The sequence below is a fragment of the Catharus ustulatus genome, chromosome 3 (genome assembly GCF_009819885.2).
Source record: "Catharus ustulatus isolate bCatUst1 chromosome 3, bCatUst1.pri.v2, whole genome shotgun sequence".
In the NCBI taxonomy this organism is placed as follows: Eukaryota; Metazoa; Chordata; class Aves; order Passeriformes; family Turdidae; genus Catharus; species Catharus ustulatus.
The window spans coordinates 48,530,010-48,546,886 of record NC_046223.1 but is presented as its reverse complement, the minus strand read 5'-3'; the positions used below and the strand labels follow the sequence as shown (position 1 = coordinate 48,546,886).

Genomic DNA, 16,877 nt, shown 5'->3' with positions numbered 1-16,877 from the left:
TGCTGTGAGCTTTCCTCAGAGAGGTCCGCAGCCTATACATTTGGACTCAAAGCTTCAGTGAGGGCTAGACTGTAAAATCTTCTCGGTTTATTTACATAAGTTAAGAATTTGGCACCTATTTGACAAATGCTTATTGAAATAAAACACTTTAGTCAAGTGTTTCTCACTCTGTATCTGCCATGTTTGGCTTGTTTGTACATTTTGCATTGCTATTCCTATGCCAACAATGTGACTTTGCTGTTGTGACAATACAACTTTAGCTTTTAATGTATAGGATGAGAAAAAATTCATCGTGGTGACATACTGTTAACTGGAGCTATAACAGCAAAATTTGTTTGATTACATCTCCACATTCCGCAGCAAAATAAGGGTAGTATAAAATCTGTTACTGAACTGTTAAATTGGAAGATTAAGAGAACACATTCAATGGGGAGAAAAATTTGACTGCAAATGTGTGAATTTTGCACTAGAATAGACATTCAGATTCTTTGCAAATATTACTGGACATGACTCACAAATTTCTGGATATTTTGATAGAAAGAGAAAACCATGCACCTGCCAGCACTGAAAAGTTCAGAAGCCACACCTGCAGAGAAATCTTTGCAATAAAAGACCTAACCTACAAAAAACAGACTAGCTATAGTAAGGTTCTCCATGTGCTTGGTATTTTGTTTTTCAAAGGGTGACACATTCCCTCCTGACAGTAAAATTATCTCTAGCTTGTTTTAAACCACCTTCTGTTATATAGAAGCACTGCGAAAGGCTGTGGAGCTTGTGCTTCATTTGGACAAATGCCCTTTTATGGGCAAAAAATGTACTTTTTCAGTTATTACTCTTGCCATCAGGAGGCAAGAGCATAGTTACATCTGCTTTTTTAAATAATGAGAAATTAAAAAAAAAATTCTGGATCATTCAGTAATCTACTCAGGTGTTAAGTAGGTTAGTTTCTATGATATCAATTTAATTCAAAGGAGATTAATCTAAATATTAATTGCCTTATTGAGAGAAGATTTTTAAAATTAATCTCAATAAGAAAAAGCAGAAACAGCTGCATTACCTTTTCCTGGTAATTTAAACCTGTTACCAAAAAAGAAGCTGAATATTTGCTCATCATCTTCCTCTACCTAAGAGTTATGAGGGGCCCAAATAAGAAAAGCAAACTGCATCTTAGAAAGTGTCTCTTCCTTGAGCCAGGGGTTACTCATGGAGACGTTTCATTTATGTCCACACAAATGATAATATGTCCATCTTGGTGAGGAATGCCTGACTTGCCCTCTCAGCTGGTAAGCTTCTATAATATCATCCTACAGAAAAGTAAGCTGATTTCCTCTACACACCCTAAATACATAGTGTCACCTGGTGTTAATTGTGAAAAATAACCTTTACCAGTATCATTTGACTGTAAACAAACTCCTAGGATACCTGAGACTAGTGATAGTCACACTCCAATTTAAAAATGAGATTAATTCATGATTTAACATAAATTAATTTTTTGAGACGAGGGTTAGGTTTTGCTGTTGTTTTGTAACTTTTAAAATGAAAGGCAAAAATATCTGAGCAAAAGTGTGAAAACAGGAACAGTTTCTTGTGAAAGTATGAGTCTGGTGAAGATAGCAGCAAAATTCATGGACCTTGGAAAGATGAAGATGTGGACTTTTATGTTTTCTCCTGTTCTGCCACAGGGAACACTTTCTTGACAAGTGCATTTAACTGCTCTGGCCTAAATTGGGCAATCACTGTAAGGATCTTGAAATATCTTTGTTGTAAAATAGTTTAGAGTGTGCAGTGTTGTGGACACCTCATGTCTCAGGTGAAATTACATTACTTTGCACATCTCTTTGAGTCAGCCTTTCTGAGAGCGCTTCTTCTTGGCTCACTCTGGACCCACCTCTGGCCATTCTGAATGCTGAGTCTGGCTGAACATCACAGCTCTTCAACCACTCTCCAGAGCCTTTCTGGATCATCTACTGTGGCTTGAGGGAAGGATGTTATTTGAAGACATATTTTAGAAATGAAAAATAAGCAAGTTACATTATGCAGCATTTCAGCAGATTTTCTTTGGCAATTGCAGGCGCAATAACAAATTCATTGTCTTTTCAGGTCAGGCTTGGCATATTACAGGTTCTGTAAAACAGGTTAAGGTTTCTGAGGGAAAAAGATTTTAAATCCATGTGTCTTTCTGACTGCCCCATCAGTGCCACTTTTGATTTTTTTTTTCTCCTTACTCAGACACACTTTGCCCCACACTGCTTTCCATGTTCATCCTCTTTTCGGTTGGAAAAGAGGAGTCACAGGGCCAACATATTTTTTCCAAATTCCTCAACCTGTTTTTTAATTATTCTGAGCTAACCGTGAAGCACTACTTGCTTCCTGTATGGGCTTGACAGTGCTAGACTAGCAATCTTACCCTTTTACTTTACCAATAAATAATTTTTGTCATGTGCAATGAATGTAAAACAGAATGCCAGTGAAATCTGCCATCCATCATGCAAAGCATTTGAGATTGTGCATAACTACTTTTCAGTAAAGGCTTGATTTCTGCTGTTTAAAGACTCCCTGGTGCCTGAGAGAAGAATAGCAGTAATATGCAAAGGTTTATAAGCGATTTGAATACTCCTCCCCATCCAAGTAATTGGATTTTTAAAAAATTTGTGGAGTGGAACTGAGCAGCTTCAGAGACAACTCTTTTCTTATTACTATCAACAAGGGGTAGCTGAAAGATGCTTAGTGATTTCCCTCCTCGGCTATACAGTTTAATTCAAAGAAATTAATCATGTTCTATAAAAGCTGATGGATAACACTGATCTTTACAAGTGGGTGTTTCATTAGCTCAGATATTGTTATTGATTAATTTTGAGGAAAAGCCAAAGCAGATCTATTCACTGTATCACTGGATTCCTTACAATGCATAGCAGCCACTGCTGCTAGTTTGTTTATTGTGGAATACGTGCTATATTACAGGATTTTGTTTCATGTTACTTTATTACAGGAGGATTATGGATTTATGTGGTTAGGTTTACCTAATGATATTAGTGTATGATGCAAGCGAATCAGTATGTGTTTGTGTGTGCAAAATCAGTTTTCTGGTTAAAGGGATAAAGGTGCTTGTAACTGTTTTGTTCTGGAGGCTTAAATGTATCTGAAATCACATCTGCAGTACTAGGTAAACCTTAGTCCTCTAGCTCCTGACTTGTTCTGGCTGCTGATTCAAATTACAGTAATTTCACGAATACAAGCCGCACTAATTTGACCAAAATTTTGGTGGAAACCCGGAAGTGTGGCTAATATTCCGGGGCGGCTAATACATTAACAAAATTCTAAAAGCTGCCAACACGGAAGTGAGAGCCCGCGGCAGCCCCAAGCCAAGCTGGAGCCCGGCCGGCCCCGGCAGAGGTGGGAAAGCCTGGCAGAGGCGGGGCCAGCAGTGTGGGGGGCGGGCGGCAGAGCCTGAGCCAGCAGGGCGGGGCAGGGGGGCGGCAGAGCTGGGTCAGTAGGGCGGGGGAGCCTGGGAGAACTGGGGCTAGCAGTGCAGGGGAGCATGGCAGAAGCAGGAAGGCCGGCGGGTGGGGCTGCCTGGCAGCGGGGGAAGCCCAGCAGAATCGGGGCCAGCAGCATGGGGGAACCCGGCGGTGCGGGGGCCTGCAGTGCCGGCCAGGGCGAGGAAACGCGGCGGCGGTGCAGACGGGAGGGGGCGGCCGGCGAGCCTGGCGGCGGCAGCCCACCGGCAGGGCTAGGGAACGCGGCGCGGCGCGGCCGGCGAGCCGGGCGGCGGCGGCGGCAGCCCGCCGGCAGGGCTAGGGAACGCGGCGCGGCGCGGCCGGCGAACCGGGCGGCGGCAGCCCGCCGGCAGGGCTGGGGAACGCGGCGCGACCGGCGAGCCGGGCGGCGGCAGCCCGCCGGCAGGGCTAGGGAACGCGGCAGCGGGGCGGTGCTGACGGGAGAGGGGGGCCAGCGAGCCCGGCGGCGGCGGCAGTGGCTGGCCCGCCGGCAGGGCGACTACGTAAACAGCGCAGCGGCGAGGCGGCCGGTATGCCTGCCAGCGGCGGCAGTGGCTGGTCCGCCGGCAGGGCGACTACGTAAACAGCGCAGCGGCGAGGCGGCCGGCATGCCTGCTAGCGGCGGCAGTGGCTGGTCCGCCGGCAGGGCGACTACATAAACAGTGCAGCGGCGAGGCGGCCGGCATGCCTGCCAGCGGCGGCAGTGGCTGGTCTGCCGGCAGGGCAACTACGTAAACAGCGCAGCGGCGAGGCGGCCGGTATGCCTGCCAGCGGCGGCAGTGGCTGGTCCGCCGGCAGGGCGACTACGTAAACAGCGCAGCGGCGAGGCGGCCGGCATGCCTGCCAGCGGCGGCAGTGGCTGGCCCGCCGGCAGGGCGAGTACGTAAATGTAGCGGCGAGGCGGTGCTGACGGGAGAGGGGGGCCAGTGAGCCCGGCGGCGGCTGCAGCACCACCCGGCCGGCCCCGTCGGCAACCATGAGCGGGCCGAGCCTTCCTGGCCCCGCCCCGAGCCAGTAAAGCCCTCTATGCCGCGATCCTGTTACTACTTGGCCAATTTGTGAAAGCTGCGCACGGATTCTCGCGACGAACGAAAGTGCGGCTAATATTCGGGGTGCGGCTTATCTATTGACAAAGACAGCAACATTGTCGAGGCACCGGAAGTGCGGCTTATAATCCGTGCGGCTTGTATTCGTGAAACTACTGTACACCTACAATTAATCAGAGTGCCTCAAAAGCATGCTGATAAAAACTGGCAGCATTATTTCTGCCTGGGCTGATAAACAGTACTTGACTTTCCCATAACCACTCTACCACCCACCTTCCTTCAGCTCTAAGTGGAATGTCATGGCAAAATGACAAATGCTCCCTCTTTAATACTTTTCATGATGAACTGCTTCATATTTCCTTCTGAGGAGAAGTAAAATTCTTAAGTATGATAACTCCATCAGGTATTCTACACTCATGAAAGATAACCAAACCACATTAGTAATCATAATCTTCTCTTTGAAACTGGTAGTGTTATACCATGTTATACCATGTCCATAGTTCTCCTGGGTGAAATCTTCACTTATGAGCTTCTAGATCATGAAGCCTGGCACAGAGATTGTGTAATATTCGTGCTATAGGAATATATGACATTGCAAGGTTTGTTATAATTCTACAGCATATTTGGGTATGTAACAAATAGTTGAACCAAGCCTTGTTTGCATAGTCCAGCTATTTAGAAGGTAATTTATGTGAGCAGAGCCTCCCTGCATTGCTGTGGGATATTTTTAATAGATCAGATGAGAACAGGCAGCTTTCTCCTTTGCACACGCCTCCTATTCTCCTTCCTGACTTCATTCCATTAGACCAGGGATCTTCTTATCAGACTCTTCTTATTTCCTAATCCTTCTGTGTTGAACAAGGCAAATCTTTCTCCCATAGTCTTCATAGATAACCTCTCCACCAAATTCTTCTCAGAGATTGTTAAATAGCTGGAGCATGAAATTGTGTGGAGCCTTTTGAAACAGAAATGGAACTGTAAACTCAGCACACACATTATAGTCATGTGTTATGTGATTAAACTCTTTGATGTCTGCAGTAAGGAACAGGGCAAACTGCAGATTAAGACCAGAATTTTGTGGTGGTTAAAATCAAGCAATTAGATAATAAAATGTGGAATATTCCTTTGGAAAAACATCACTTTAACTACATGCATATTTATTGTTGGTGCTTTTTGTCCATAAAGTCACAGCATTGCAAAGGTCCATTATTCAGAAACTGATTTTTATATCAGGCTCTATTTTCAGTGTCTAGGGTTTTCAAATATTTTTTCTTGATGTTTTGGACTTTTTTTCTGTTTAAATCTTAATCTGTCCCTTATCCCTAATTTTTGCCTGTTTTTAGTAGAGTTCTCCTTATCTCTGCACACATCAATGCAATTTCCTGTTTTGAAAGTGAATAATAGATATCTACTCTTTGAATACAACTTTATCAGCAACTGTAGCTGCATTTGAGCACATATCTTAGACTGATCCCTTAAGTCTTTACTTGCTGGTGAGAAAGTAACATAAAATTTGCCTTGGTTAAAATACATAGCATCTAGTGTTTATTTCACCACTAGTAGGGGTTTTACACTGTCAGTGACCTAATGTGTTTTTGAAAAATCCAAAAATTAGTACCCTTTAGCTTTCAAAGATTGGAAACATGCAGTGTATTATGACTGTTCAATCTGGAAAGTAGATGTAGAAACATTACAAAAGAGAAAATTTAAGCTTTTTATTTTTTTCTGGAAATATACTTCTTCCTTTTGCTGTAATCTTCTAAGTTTCTCTGCTTTTTGCATTTTTTTTTTTTTAAATAACTGCCCATGTTGCAAAGATTTCTTGAATGAATATTTTTTCCATGTATAAATTACCCTTCAGGTAACTTATGCCCCTATAAGCATCATGCAGGTAATTCTGTACTTTTGATAACTCTCACCAGTTAGATAGTCATTGCTGTAGAGTACTGGAGATAGACAAGAAAGAGAAATACCAGAAGAATTTCATCATATTTACACATGCATATAACTCACAGTCCTGAGGAATCAGGAGTCATTCTTTAGCTTGGTGAGGCTTTTTTTTCTTTTTTGGAAATAAATGCAGTTTACCTATGTGAAAACACAATAAATCTTTAAGCTTTCTGGGCTGAATTTCATCAGCTTCTAACCTGAACTGTCTGACCTCATAAAAACATTTCCCTCCCTGAATTTTTTTCTGCCCTGTGCTTTGCCCTGTAGCCTTATCTCCATGTCCAAATTAATTTTGGGCATGTTCACAGAGCTGATTGCAGGCAGAATTGAACTTTTTTCCCTCTGGGAGGCAGCTGGCTGGAGGCCAGCTCTGGCCACGCTGCAGTGCCTGAGTGGATGAGCTGTACTTCTCAGCAAGTCCCATTAAATGCACCCGAGCAGCAGGCAGGCAGGGTCTTGGCTTGCAGTGCAGAGCCAGGTGTGCCTGCCCAGCTCAGAGCATCAACGAGGAGACCTCATGCCTCTGTGTTATTCCCTGGGCACAAAGACCTTTATCTGCCCACTGTCTCCCTCCTTCTGGAGACTCAAATAAGGAAGGCATTTAATAATCTTCTGCACTTATCTGTACTAGCTGTTATTTGAAGTCTTTTCTCATATTGTAATGTCTGCCTTTAACTGGGATTTCTTTTTGGCTTGCCGTATCACACATCTTTGAAACCTTTTAATATGGCTCATCATGTGCTTTGCTAATTAAAACTCATATTCTGTTTTAACTTTTCTACTTTTATCTTCCTGGCACAGTGAGGTTTACACTCATCCTTAGTAGCCAGTGCATTATTTTCTGCTTTTTCCTCAATCTCTTCTCCACATTTAGGTTGCACCTTTTTATCCTTCAGAAAAGCCTTGGTCATCTCTGCCTCCTAGTGAGCTAAAGTTTTCACAACACTGGAAACCATGTCCCCTTTCCGATATTGTGTTTAGTGCCCACACTGCCTTCACCACCAAAGTACAAGTTTCAGTAAAAGTTAAATGTGTTACTTGAACTAAATGCTGAAAACAGTACTCTGGCCACACACAGCTTTTCATTTATGTATGAAACAACAGAGTTCTCCTCTAACATCACTAACATAGTTGTGAATATATAGTATTTGTTCACAGCCTGTTGTGAAATGGATGCTGAAAGCAAAGTTTGTGATTTTTCCCTAAGTCAGAAGATAGATTTTTTTTTTTTAATCCCAGCTGGGATGGGATAAGCAATTTGTCAAGAGAAATTCTAAACATGCATGAGGAGATTAATATGGACTTTGCAGCAAGTATGCCCACAACTGGAAGAGTTTCAGCAGGAGTGCTGCTTGAGCAGATATGGTTTCTATGTATTAAGTAACACTCACTACAAACTTTTTTCAGAAGCTCAGCTTGAACCTGTAAACAGAGGTTGACCTTCCTTTTAGCAGAGAAATGATGAAGCTGTGCTTTTTCTTCTTGGGCCTCTCTGGATATACATTTTGTGCCTGTAAGGAAGGACTGTTCTCACTTCCTGAGTTTGTAAGCTGTATATTGCAAAGAGAGTGACTTTTTGCTTTATATTAATCACACTATTAAATTTTGTAATTGCTTCTCCAAATTGTGCTGACTACTGCAATTCATTCTTTAGGGGTTCATCTTTCTATTTGTGCATATATGTGCTTCTACTGGTCACTTTGATTTCAGTGGCACTGTGAAGTAATGGTTGATTGGAGAATTACTTATTGTTGCTTCCTTAAAAAGTACAAAACAGCCTGCAAGAAATACATCTTAGCCTTTGAAGTTAGCTTTTGATAGTTCCTTTTTTATCCTTTATCTCCTTGCTGTTGCTAGATAAATACCAAGTTCTAAATTGCTTCTATTAAATTTGATATGTCTATGTTACAAAAGCAAGAGGTTTTTCACAATATATATTTGATTTGAAAATTGGTGTGAATGTGTCACCCTTCAGCCCTGTTGGTTTCCAGATTAACATTAAACAATTTTGAAGGGAAGTGGGCAGCAAAGAGGTTTCCATTTTTGCAGCTGAGAGATTTTTGAGAAAATAATAAGAAATACAGAGTAAAGCAGAAGGTTTTCCTGAAGAACCACCTGTGTTTTGAAATACCACTCAAACCACTTCACTCACTTAATGAGTTTCATTGAACTGCTCAAATACCATATAAATCTTTGTATCTGTTTGTATGTGTTTATATATAGATCAGTCACTCAATCACAGAATATCCTGAGTTGGAAAGGACCCACAGGAATCATCGAGTCCAACTCTTAGTGAATGACCTGTTCGGGGATTATGTGCTCTGTAAAAAATGCTATAATAATATCCATTTTAACCAAAAGTTGCTATTTTAAAAATGAAGTAATTAGTATGAAAAATGTCTGTACAGTCTTACATTCTCCATTTGTTAGAAGTAAATTCTTTTAACAATACATGTAACACAATCTTAATAAGTATGGTGTTGAAGTAGTTTTTGGTACTTTGTTGTCTTTCCCTTAAAAAAAGAAATCACATTTTAAATCACAACTGGTAAACAAATATTAAAAAACAGATTTTGATGTCTTTGTGAAAGCAGGATGTTTTTAGTGGCATTTTTTAAACAAATAACACCTAGGAAAGAGAATTGAATATTAATTTGTGAATGAAAAGTCTCAAAAATCAAGACCTAAATGAACCTCAAAGCATCTTCTGTCTTTATACCTCTAAACCTGGTTTTACAGGACATGTGAGAGATGTATTTCTAGGGAAGATTTAAAAGACAACCCAATTACCTAGTCTTGTGAGTTTTGTTCCCTTAACTTAGAGAACAGAAAACCCACTTCATTTTCTTTTTCAATGCTGTTCTGACACTAGTGTGATAAAAAGGTGTACAAATGTAATTTTCTGTTTTGATGCCTATTTCAAAAATGTCAAGTCAACAGTATAATAGATGTACCAAAAATATAAATTGATTCTGAAAACCAGTAACAATCCTAGGACTGTATAATGGTTGCATTGTCTAACTTGAGTTTCCTACTTTTTGTTTTGTCTATAGACACCCTATTTTTGGCCATCAAATTGTTGGGAGCCGGAAAACACAGACTATGGTCAGTGTAGAAATATTTCCTCTTTCTTTTGGAAATTACGCATTATATAAATGAATGCATCATTGCAATCTGTCTTGTTTCACCATCCCATTGTTTAAAACATAATTATATGCCATGCAATTCCTGTGCAAGAGCTGCTGATATTGTAATGAACGTGTTGCTACCTTTTTCAAAGTTTATCAGAAGTATTACTTAGAAAAGTAATACTTTGGAGTGGATCTGAGGAAAATAGAAAAAAATGCAAGTCCCAAAATTAAAGACTCATCAAAATCTACCGTGCCATTTATATCCTCTGTTTGCTCCAGCAAGTGTAATTATTTACAGTGAGAGAATGAAGTCAAGCAGAGGAGACTTTATTGATGGTTGTGCAATGGTTATTATCAGATTGAAATCCAAAGATATACTTAGTTTAGAACTCTTATTTCTAATATACACCATGTAGAAAATTACTTGTTATGAAAACGAATATATTATAATGTGAACTGTATTAGAAAATACAGTTTATTGTTTACTTACCTGTGTTTTGGGGGTTTATTAATAAATTATATACTGTAATTACTGATGTGTGCTTTAGAGCAAAATCTGAAGATAAGAGTTAGCAGTGTATTAGGAAAAAATATTATTAAAAATGATAGCAAAATTAGGTTCCTCAGTACATCAAACAGTGACCTAATTTTAAAATAAAGTGAATCTATGAGAAGCCTCCTTTTCATTTTAATCCAAACTGTAGGTACTGAGGTCATCTGAAGACCAGGTCACTTATTTAGGTAACTGAGCACATACATGATAGGTTATGTTTTCAAAATTCCAGGCCATGAATGTCTCTTTTTACAGCTTTTCAGAAATTTAGGTGAATGTTCACTTGTAATTTGGATTCTATGCCCTTGGGAGTTGAAGACTTCGGGGATGGATAGTTCCAATAAATGCTTCCTTCCTTTTTGGAGCAGACACAGTTTAATTTCAAATACATTGCCAAATAAAGTAATTTTAAGCTGAGACTCTCAGCAGAGCTGAGTGTCTCCAAGGTACAGTTTAAAAATGTGACCGTTTCCTCATCCTATAGCAGTAGAAAAATGTTTAATTTTTTACTGATATTTAAAGATGTCCAGTAAATAGGTATTGAAAACTCTCAAGGAGGAGGGACTCTTACCACATGTGTGTGCTTAGCCACTCTGTATGAGGAAATTAGTCACTGAAGGAAAAATGATTGATTTACCATTTATTACTTCAGTAACAAAGTAGTCCCCTAATATGTTAAAGATCAGTAAGTAATTGAACATGGTTTAAGAGACATTGAGTTGTTCAGCTGTAATGTGTATGACATTACTGGAGTGGTTTTTATAAATAATTCTATGCTTAACATGTCTGAATTTGAGCTCAGGCTGAGAAAGTTTCTATTAATATCCTTTAGTCTAAAGTAGGAGATCATACTTTTCCTGTGACAGTTGATCAGTGGATTGGTCAATGAATTATAAACCTTAGTCAGTAAATAGAAATCTTATAGTATAGACAGTATAACGTGTCCAGGTTAGCATGCTAGGAATACAGAATTAAACTTGGAATCAGTGTCTTCATCATGCAGGGAGGTGCTTTTGCTGAACAGTAAATGTACTCATTTGAGAGCTTTTGAGATTAAAAAATGTTTCAGTTGCTAAGTTCTTTGGTTGCAGAGGGGAGAAGGAAGGAGAAGCAAACCCTCCAATCCTGCATTCTCATTGCTCCTTCCATGTCACGAGCCAAAAATGCAATCCTATGTGAAACAGACACACAGCTTCCATGTGTAACAGGACCAAAGCATTGAACTGGAGCTACCAAAGGGGACTGTGTGTCACTAGGACTGGATAATGCTAGAGCATTTGCAGGAAAATAAACAATACAGTTTTTATTAGGTTAGCATCATCCGAGTCCCAGAAATTAGCATTTCCCTTGTGAACAATGGTGATCAGAGCAATACTGGAAAATCAAAATATTTAAGGAACCAAAATAAATCAAAAGTAGGCTTGAAACATTTTGAAAATATTAAAGGATAAATATCATCTCAAATATACACCAAATAGGTTCTGCAGATTTTCACAGTAATTACAGTAATTTCACTACTACAAGGTGCACACTTTTGACTAAAATTTTGGTCTGAACCCGGTAGTGCACCTTATAGTCTGGTGCACCTTATAAATGGACAAAGTTGGGAAATTTGCCAACCCGGAAGTGCGAGCCATGAGTCGAGCCGCGGGGGATGCACGGGGAGGGAGGGAGCGGGTGGCCACAGAAACCCCAAGCCGTGAGCCGCGGCCACCCTGAGCCAACCCGGAAATGCGAGCCACGGCTGCGCCATGTCAGCCCTGAGCCACCCCAAACCACGGGCAGCCCCAAGCCACCCTGAACCGCCGCAAACCACGGGCAGCCCCGAACTGTGGGCAGCCCCAAGTCACCTCGAGCTGCGGCAGCCCCGAGCCCCGCCTCGCCAGCCGGCGCCGGGGGCGGGCAGGAGTGCCAAGGCCTGTGGCACAGGGAGGGCGCCTGGGGCTGTGTTTAAAGGCTATGCCAATCTGTGAAAAATGTTTGCAAATTGAGCACCTGCCAGTAAACCCCGCAATCGCATGATTCGGTTACTAATTCGTTGCTTTGTTGCGTGCGGCACGGATCTTCGCGGCAAAGAAAAGTGTGTGTTTTAGGCCGGTGCGCCGTATATATGCGCAAAAGTTCAGAAATTTGCCGACTCCTGGAGGCGCGCCTTATAATCCGGTGCGCCTTATAGTCGTGAAATTACTGTACTTCCTGGAAAATATAGTACATAGAATTTATGTTATTACAGATATGGAAATGCATTTCAAAGTTATCATGCATTATGATGCTGTGTAGTGCTACCAATTTCATGGACTTGTCTTGAAAAAGCTTGAAACTGTGCCCTCTAAAATTAATGACTGTCAGGCATTAGAAGTCTCTCAAGACCAGCAAAAAGTAAACTCTGTCTGGAATCTTCCTTGATCAAAGTTCCTAACAAGGCAAATCACTTTCTTTTCCATTAACCTAATTTTTCAAGCCATTGGAAATACTCTAGAATTTTATTTTAATTTAAAAATTAATCCTAACCATTCATCTTCACTCATCCATAACCGGGCTACTGTCCAGAATGTAGCACACTGCCAGGAAAATAATTTATCTTAAACAAGAAATTAAATGAGATTGAGATACTGTGTGTTGGTTTATTACCAGAACTAAATAAGAAACAAATAATCCTTTCATATTTGTATAGCATGCTAATATCTTCTGTAAAATAGAATCTGATCTGTATGAGCTTATAATATCAAATATTTGCCTTAAAAATATATTTTTCTGTAGAAAGTATAACTGAAAAAAACATACAAACAGAATCTTCCAATATGTCAACAAAACCACCGACACAATCTCATAATAAAGGTGTAGTGCACTGCTACATTGTAGTGGTAAAAAGAGGGCTTGGATTAATTTAGTTTATGTCAAAATGGAAAACAGCCTTTGAATGTAATTTGCAAAATATTGACTATGATAATTCTGAGGTTACTGAGAAACTTCTACTTTTCATAAATTGTGGAAAATCTCCCTCCTTTTCTTGAAAATCATACTTTAAGTGTTGTCAAGGGAGATTCCTCAAATTGCAAATAATTTTTACAAAGGCAGGTTCTTAAGTTCCATCTGTTGAAGTCCCCATTTTGGTGCCATATGTCTTGGAGTCCACCCAGGCAGGACATGTTGTCCTTTGTAGAATCCTATTGGTTTTAGTGTAATTATGTTAGTGGAGATAAGTAGTAATGGTAACAACTACTGTTACTAAGGCCAGTGTAGTTCAAATAACTTTTTTTCCCCTGTGAGTTAAGTCATGTTTCTGAATTATGATTAGGTTTTGTGACAAATAGAATTAGATCTCAACTCAGAAAAAATGGCTCTTGAAATGAACAGAACTAGTGGCAGAGCATGTGACCTGCTTGTAATTATCTTCTCTTTTGTTACAGATATAATTTTGTAACTGATGGATTTTTTTTTCCTGGTTACTATAAACAGGTCGTGTCATTAGGAATTAGTTAAATAGGGAGCCTAGTTAAGACAATTGCATCTCAGAAAGGGGAAATATAATGCCATGTATGAAATTGTTATTCCATGTGCATTAGGTACCAATTCTAATGGAACCTATCAAGTTCTCTTGGAAGTTTATTGACTCACAGCTGTTGCCAATTTGAGGCATTCAGTCCATTACTATCCTCTTTTTTCAATGAGTAAAAATTTTGAAATGCTAGGAAAAAATTCCATTCACAACAAAATAACAATTATTTGCCTTTTTTTTCTGTAGGCTTAATTTAACATATTTTTTAAGAAGTGAGAAGCTTTTAATAATTTCAGACATAAAATAGGAAGAATTAGTAATTTTTTACTCATTTTCTCTAGTGAACTTTTACTGATAGCTAGACTCAAAAGTATCTATGACATATCAGACGTTTTCTTACATTAAATGCACATTTTAAAAAAAATATACTCAAAGGAGAGAAAGAATAAAATGTAGAATGTGCCATAGTCACTTACAGTCTTAAGGTTTGGACATAGTAGAAGACAAAAAGTCAACTCTGTCTATATAGTTGCAACAGGATGTTGTGTGAGTATTGTAATTTTTTTTGTGTGCATTTCTCTCAAATGAGTTAAAAATGGAGGAGGACTGCAGAATGTTGGTGAGTTATAGAGAACACAGTAAATAACTGCAAATGCAACATGAGTTGAAGAGCACTTGACCATCTGATCTTTAAATTATGCTAAATGAGACTATTTTTCTCTATATTCAAAGCAAATTCTTAAATTCTGTTGCTGTGAAGAAGGACAAGTTTTGAAAATGCAACATATTTTCAATAGCCTTTCCAGTAAAGTCATGTATTACAAAGGCAATCTCCTAAGAAATTAGAGCAATCATGGGGATTGGGGTAAGTCTTAATTGGTTGCTCCCTTTAAATTTTATGATACTTGTCTGGATAAAGCCTGCAGTTCTTTAGATAGTCATCACTTTGTTATCTGTCCTGTCGTACAGTAAAAGGAGGTAGCCATTTGCTTTGGTTGTGTCAAAGCTGTTTCGTTGTTGTTCTCCAGCATTTTTAAGAAAGTGCAAGTATTTCCTTATTAAATTTACTTAATAATCAGCTAGCAAGTCAGTCTGAACAACACTTCCTTTCTAATGATACCTTCTTGTCACTTAAAAGTAAACTGACAGAGTCCTCTCCATGTTCTGCCTCTGCTGAGAGCAGAGACATGTTCTGAACATGAACCATTTCCCCTGGGTCACTTCCCTTTTCTCTCCCAACCCAGCAGTAATGCTAAAAAGTACATAGTGCACAAAAAGTAATTGCAGTCATGTCATGCTTTTCTCATGTTGAAAATCTCCATATAATTTTGTCTTTAGAGTCTCTTGTCTTTAATTTACATGTTTAGCTTCAAATTCCTCTATGAAAATTTGAGTAGTCTAGGAATTTTCTCTCTCATTTTTCTTTTTGTACCCTTTACCATAGAGTGATTGTTTGGAAGGAGAACTGTGTGGAGAATGCATTATATATTTTCTTTGCCCAAATGCACAGGAAGGATTTCCTTGGCAACAGCTTATTAGTAGGAAATCAGTATTTGAGAAACACTGATCCCTATTGCTTACCTGAACTCTGCTGGAACACTGCATGTTCTCAGCATCTCTGGAAATCAGCCCATAAGGATGAGTCAATGGCTTGTGGCAAAACTGGTAGCAGAGAAGTATTTTTGATACAAATTGTCATATATATGTATATATATACACACACACACACATATATGTATATAAAAATTGTTAAAATTCATGCCATGAGAATTTACAAAGAATGTGTGAATAGTTTCTGGAGAACTCTGCCATTGTATAATCTCAAATCTTGATTCTCAATTCCCATTTTTTCAACAGCTAATATCAGAATATGTCAGCAATGACTCCTGTAAGCAATTCTTTTAAGTCCTTAATACAGATCCCTCTGTTAAGGACCAGTGTCTCAAAATTTTCTGGATTTCTACGTGGAGTAAGAAACAGACTTTTCCTACCAGAACTCAATGTTTCTAAGTCTGGGTTATGACTCCTTAAGTGAATGACTTGCCTTTAGGAAGCTACTTATACAGAATATATTGACTAAGGTTTTGGTGACAGGACTAAGTGAGGAGGACAGTACACCAAGAATAGCAGCCTTTCAAGAAAAATGTGGCTGGTGTCAGTGCTTGGTATGCATAAATTTTGATCTGGGTGGAGCCAAATCAAATGAGCTTTAGGAAAGACACTTATATTAGCAGATAGGTGGAAGAGGTGACTTACAGTATTTTTTCCCACTTTGAATTCATATACCATTATATGTCTCTGCAGAGATACATTATCCACTCATTAGAAGTTATCTCTGTCATATAAATGATGAAAGTCTCACTTCAACAAGCATGGCCAAAATTTTATTCTGATCCTTGCTAATTCTGACATTGACACATCTCACTGCAATGAGGGCTCTGTAACCAGGAGGCATTTACTGATAATGGTTTCCAGTCATCTCACCACTTCAGAGTTTTGTGCTTACCTGAATTATTCTTTCCATAAAGTGTAACTTATTCCCATAATATGAGAAGCATGGCAAATGTGTTTGGCCAATGCTTGTGTATGCACACATAAGAAAGGGTAACTGATCTAAGTACATGTTTCTGCAGTACTGTTTTTAAAGCATTTATAATCTGCATCTAGGTGCCCTATAAATAAAAATAAAATTTCTTATCAGAATTCCAATATTTATAAACATAACTTGGAATTTTCTGAATTGCTTTCAAGTTACTATGTTGAATAAACTAAAAAGATTTCATGGAATACATGGGTTGGAAGGGAATCACAGGGATCATTGAAGTCCAGCTCCTGGCCCTGCACACAGGACACTCCCAGAATCACACCATGTGTCTAAGAGTATTGTTCAAATTCTGCTTGACCTCTGTTAGGCTGGTGCTGTGACCTCTTCCCTGAGGAGGCTGTTCCAGTGCCCAAACACCCTCTGGGTGATGAACCTTTTCCTGGTATCCAACCTAAACCACTCTGGACACAACTTCAGACTTGTCACTGGTCACTACAGAGAGGAGATCAGTGTCTGCTCCTCCTCTTCCCCTGACAATTAAAGCTATAGACTGCAATGACATCTCCCCTAAGTCTTCTATTTTCTAGGCTGCAAAACCCCTCCTCATATGACTTGCCCTCATTCCAACACCACATGTGACCCAGATTAGAAAGGTG

At 39.7% G+C, this 16,877-nt stretch overlaps 1 protein-coding gene across 6 annotated transcripts in view; it reads left to right on the top strand.

The window, feature by feature from the left end:
• Positions 1-16,877, top strand: part of RGS7 (regulator of G protein signaling 7) — a 237,265-nt gene that overhangs the window by 153,442 nt on the left and 66,946 nt on the right. For all 6 annotated transcript variants that reach the window (XM_033056687.2, XM_033056688.2, XM_033056690.2 and 3 more), the window contains exon 6: positions 9,547-9,598. In XM_033056687.2, the coding sequence (XP_032912578.1) occupies positions 9,547-9,598 (52 nt within the window). The remainder of the gene's footprint in view (positions 1-9,546; positions 9,599-16,877) is intronic.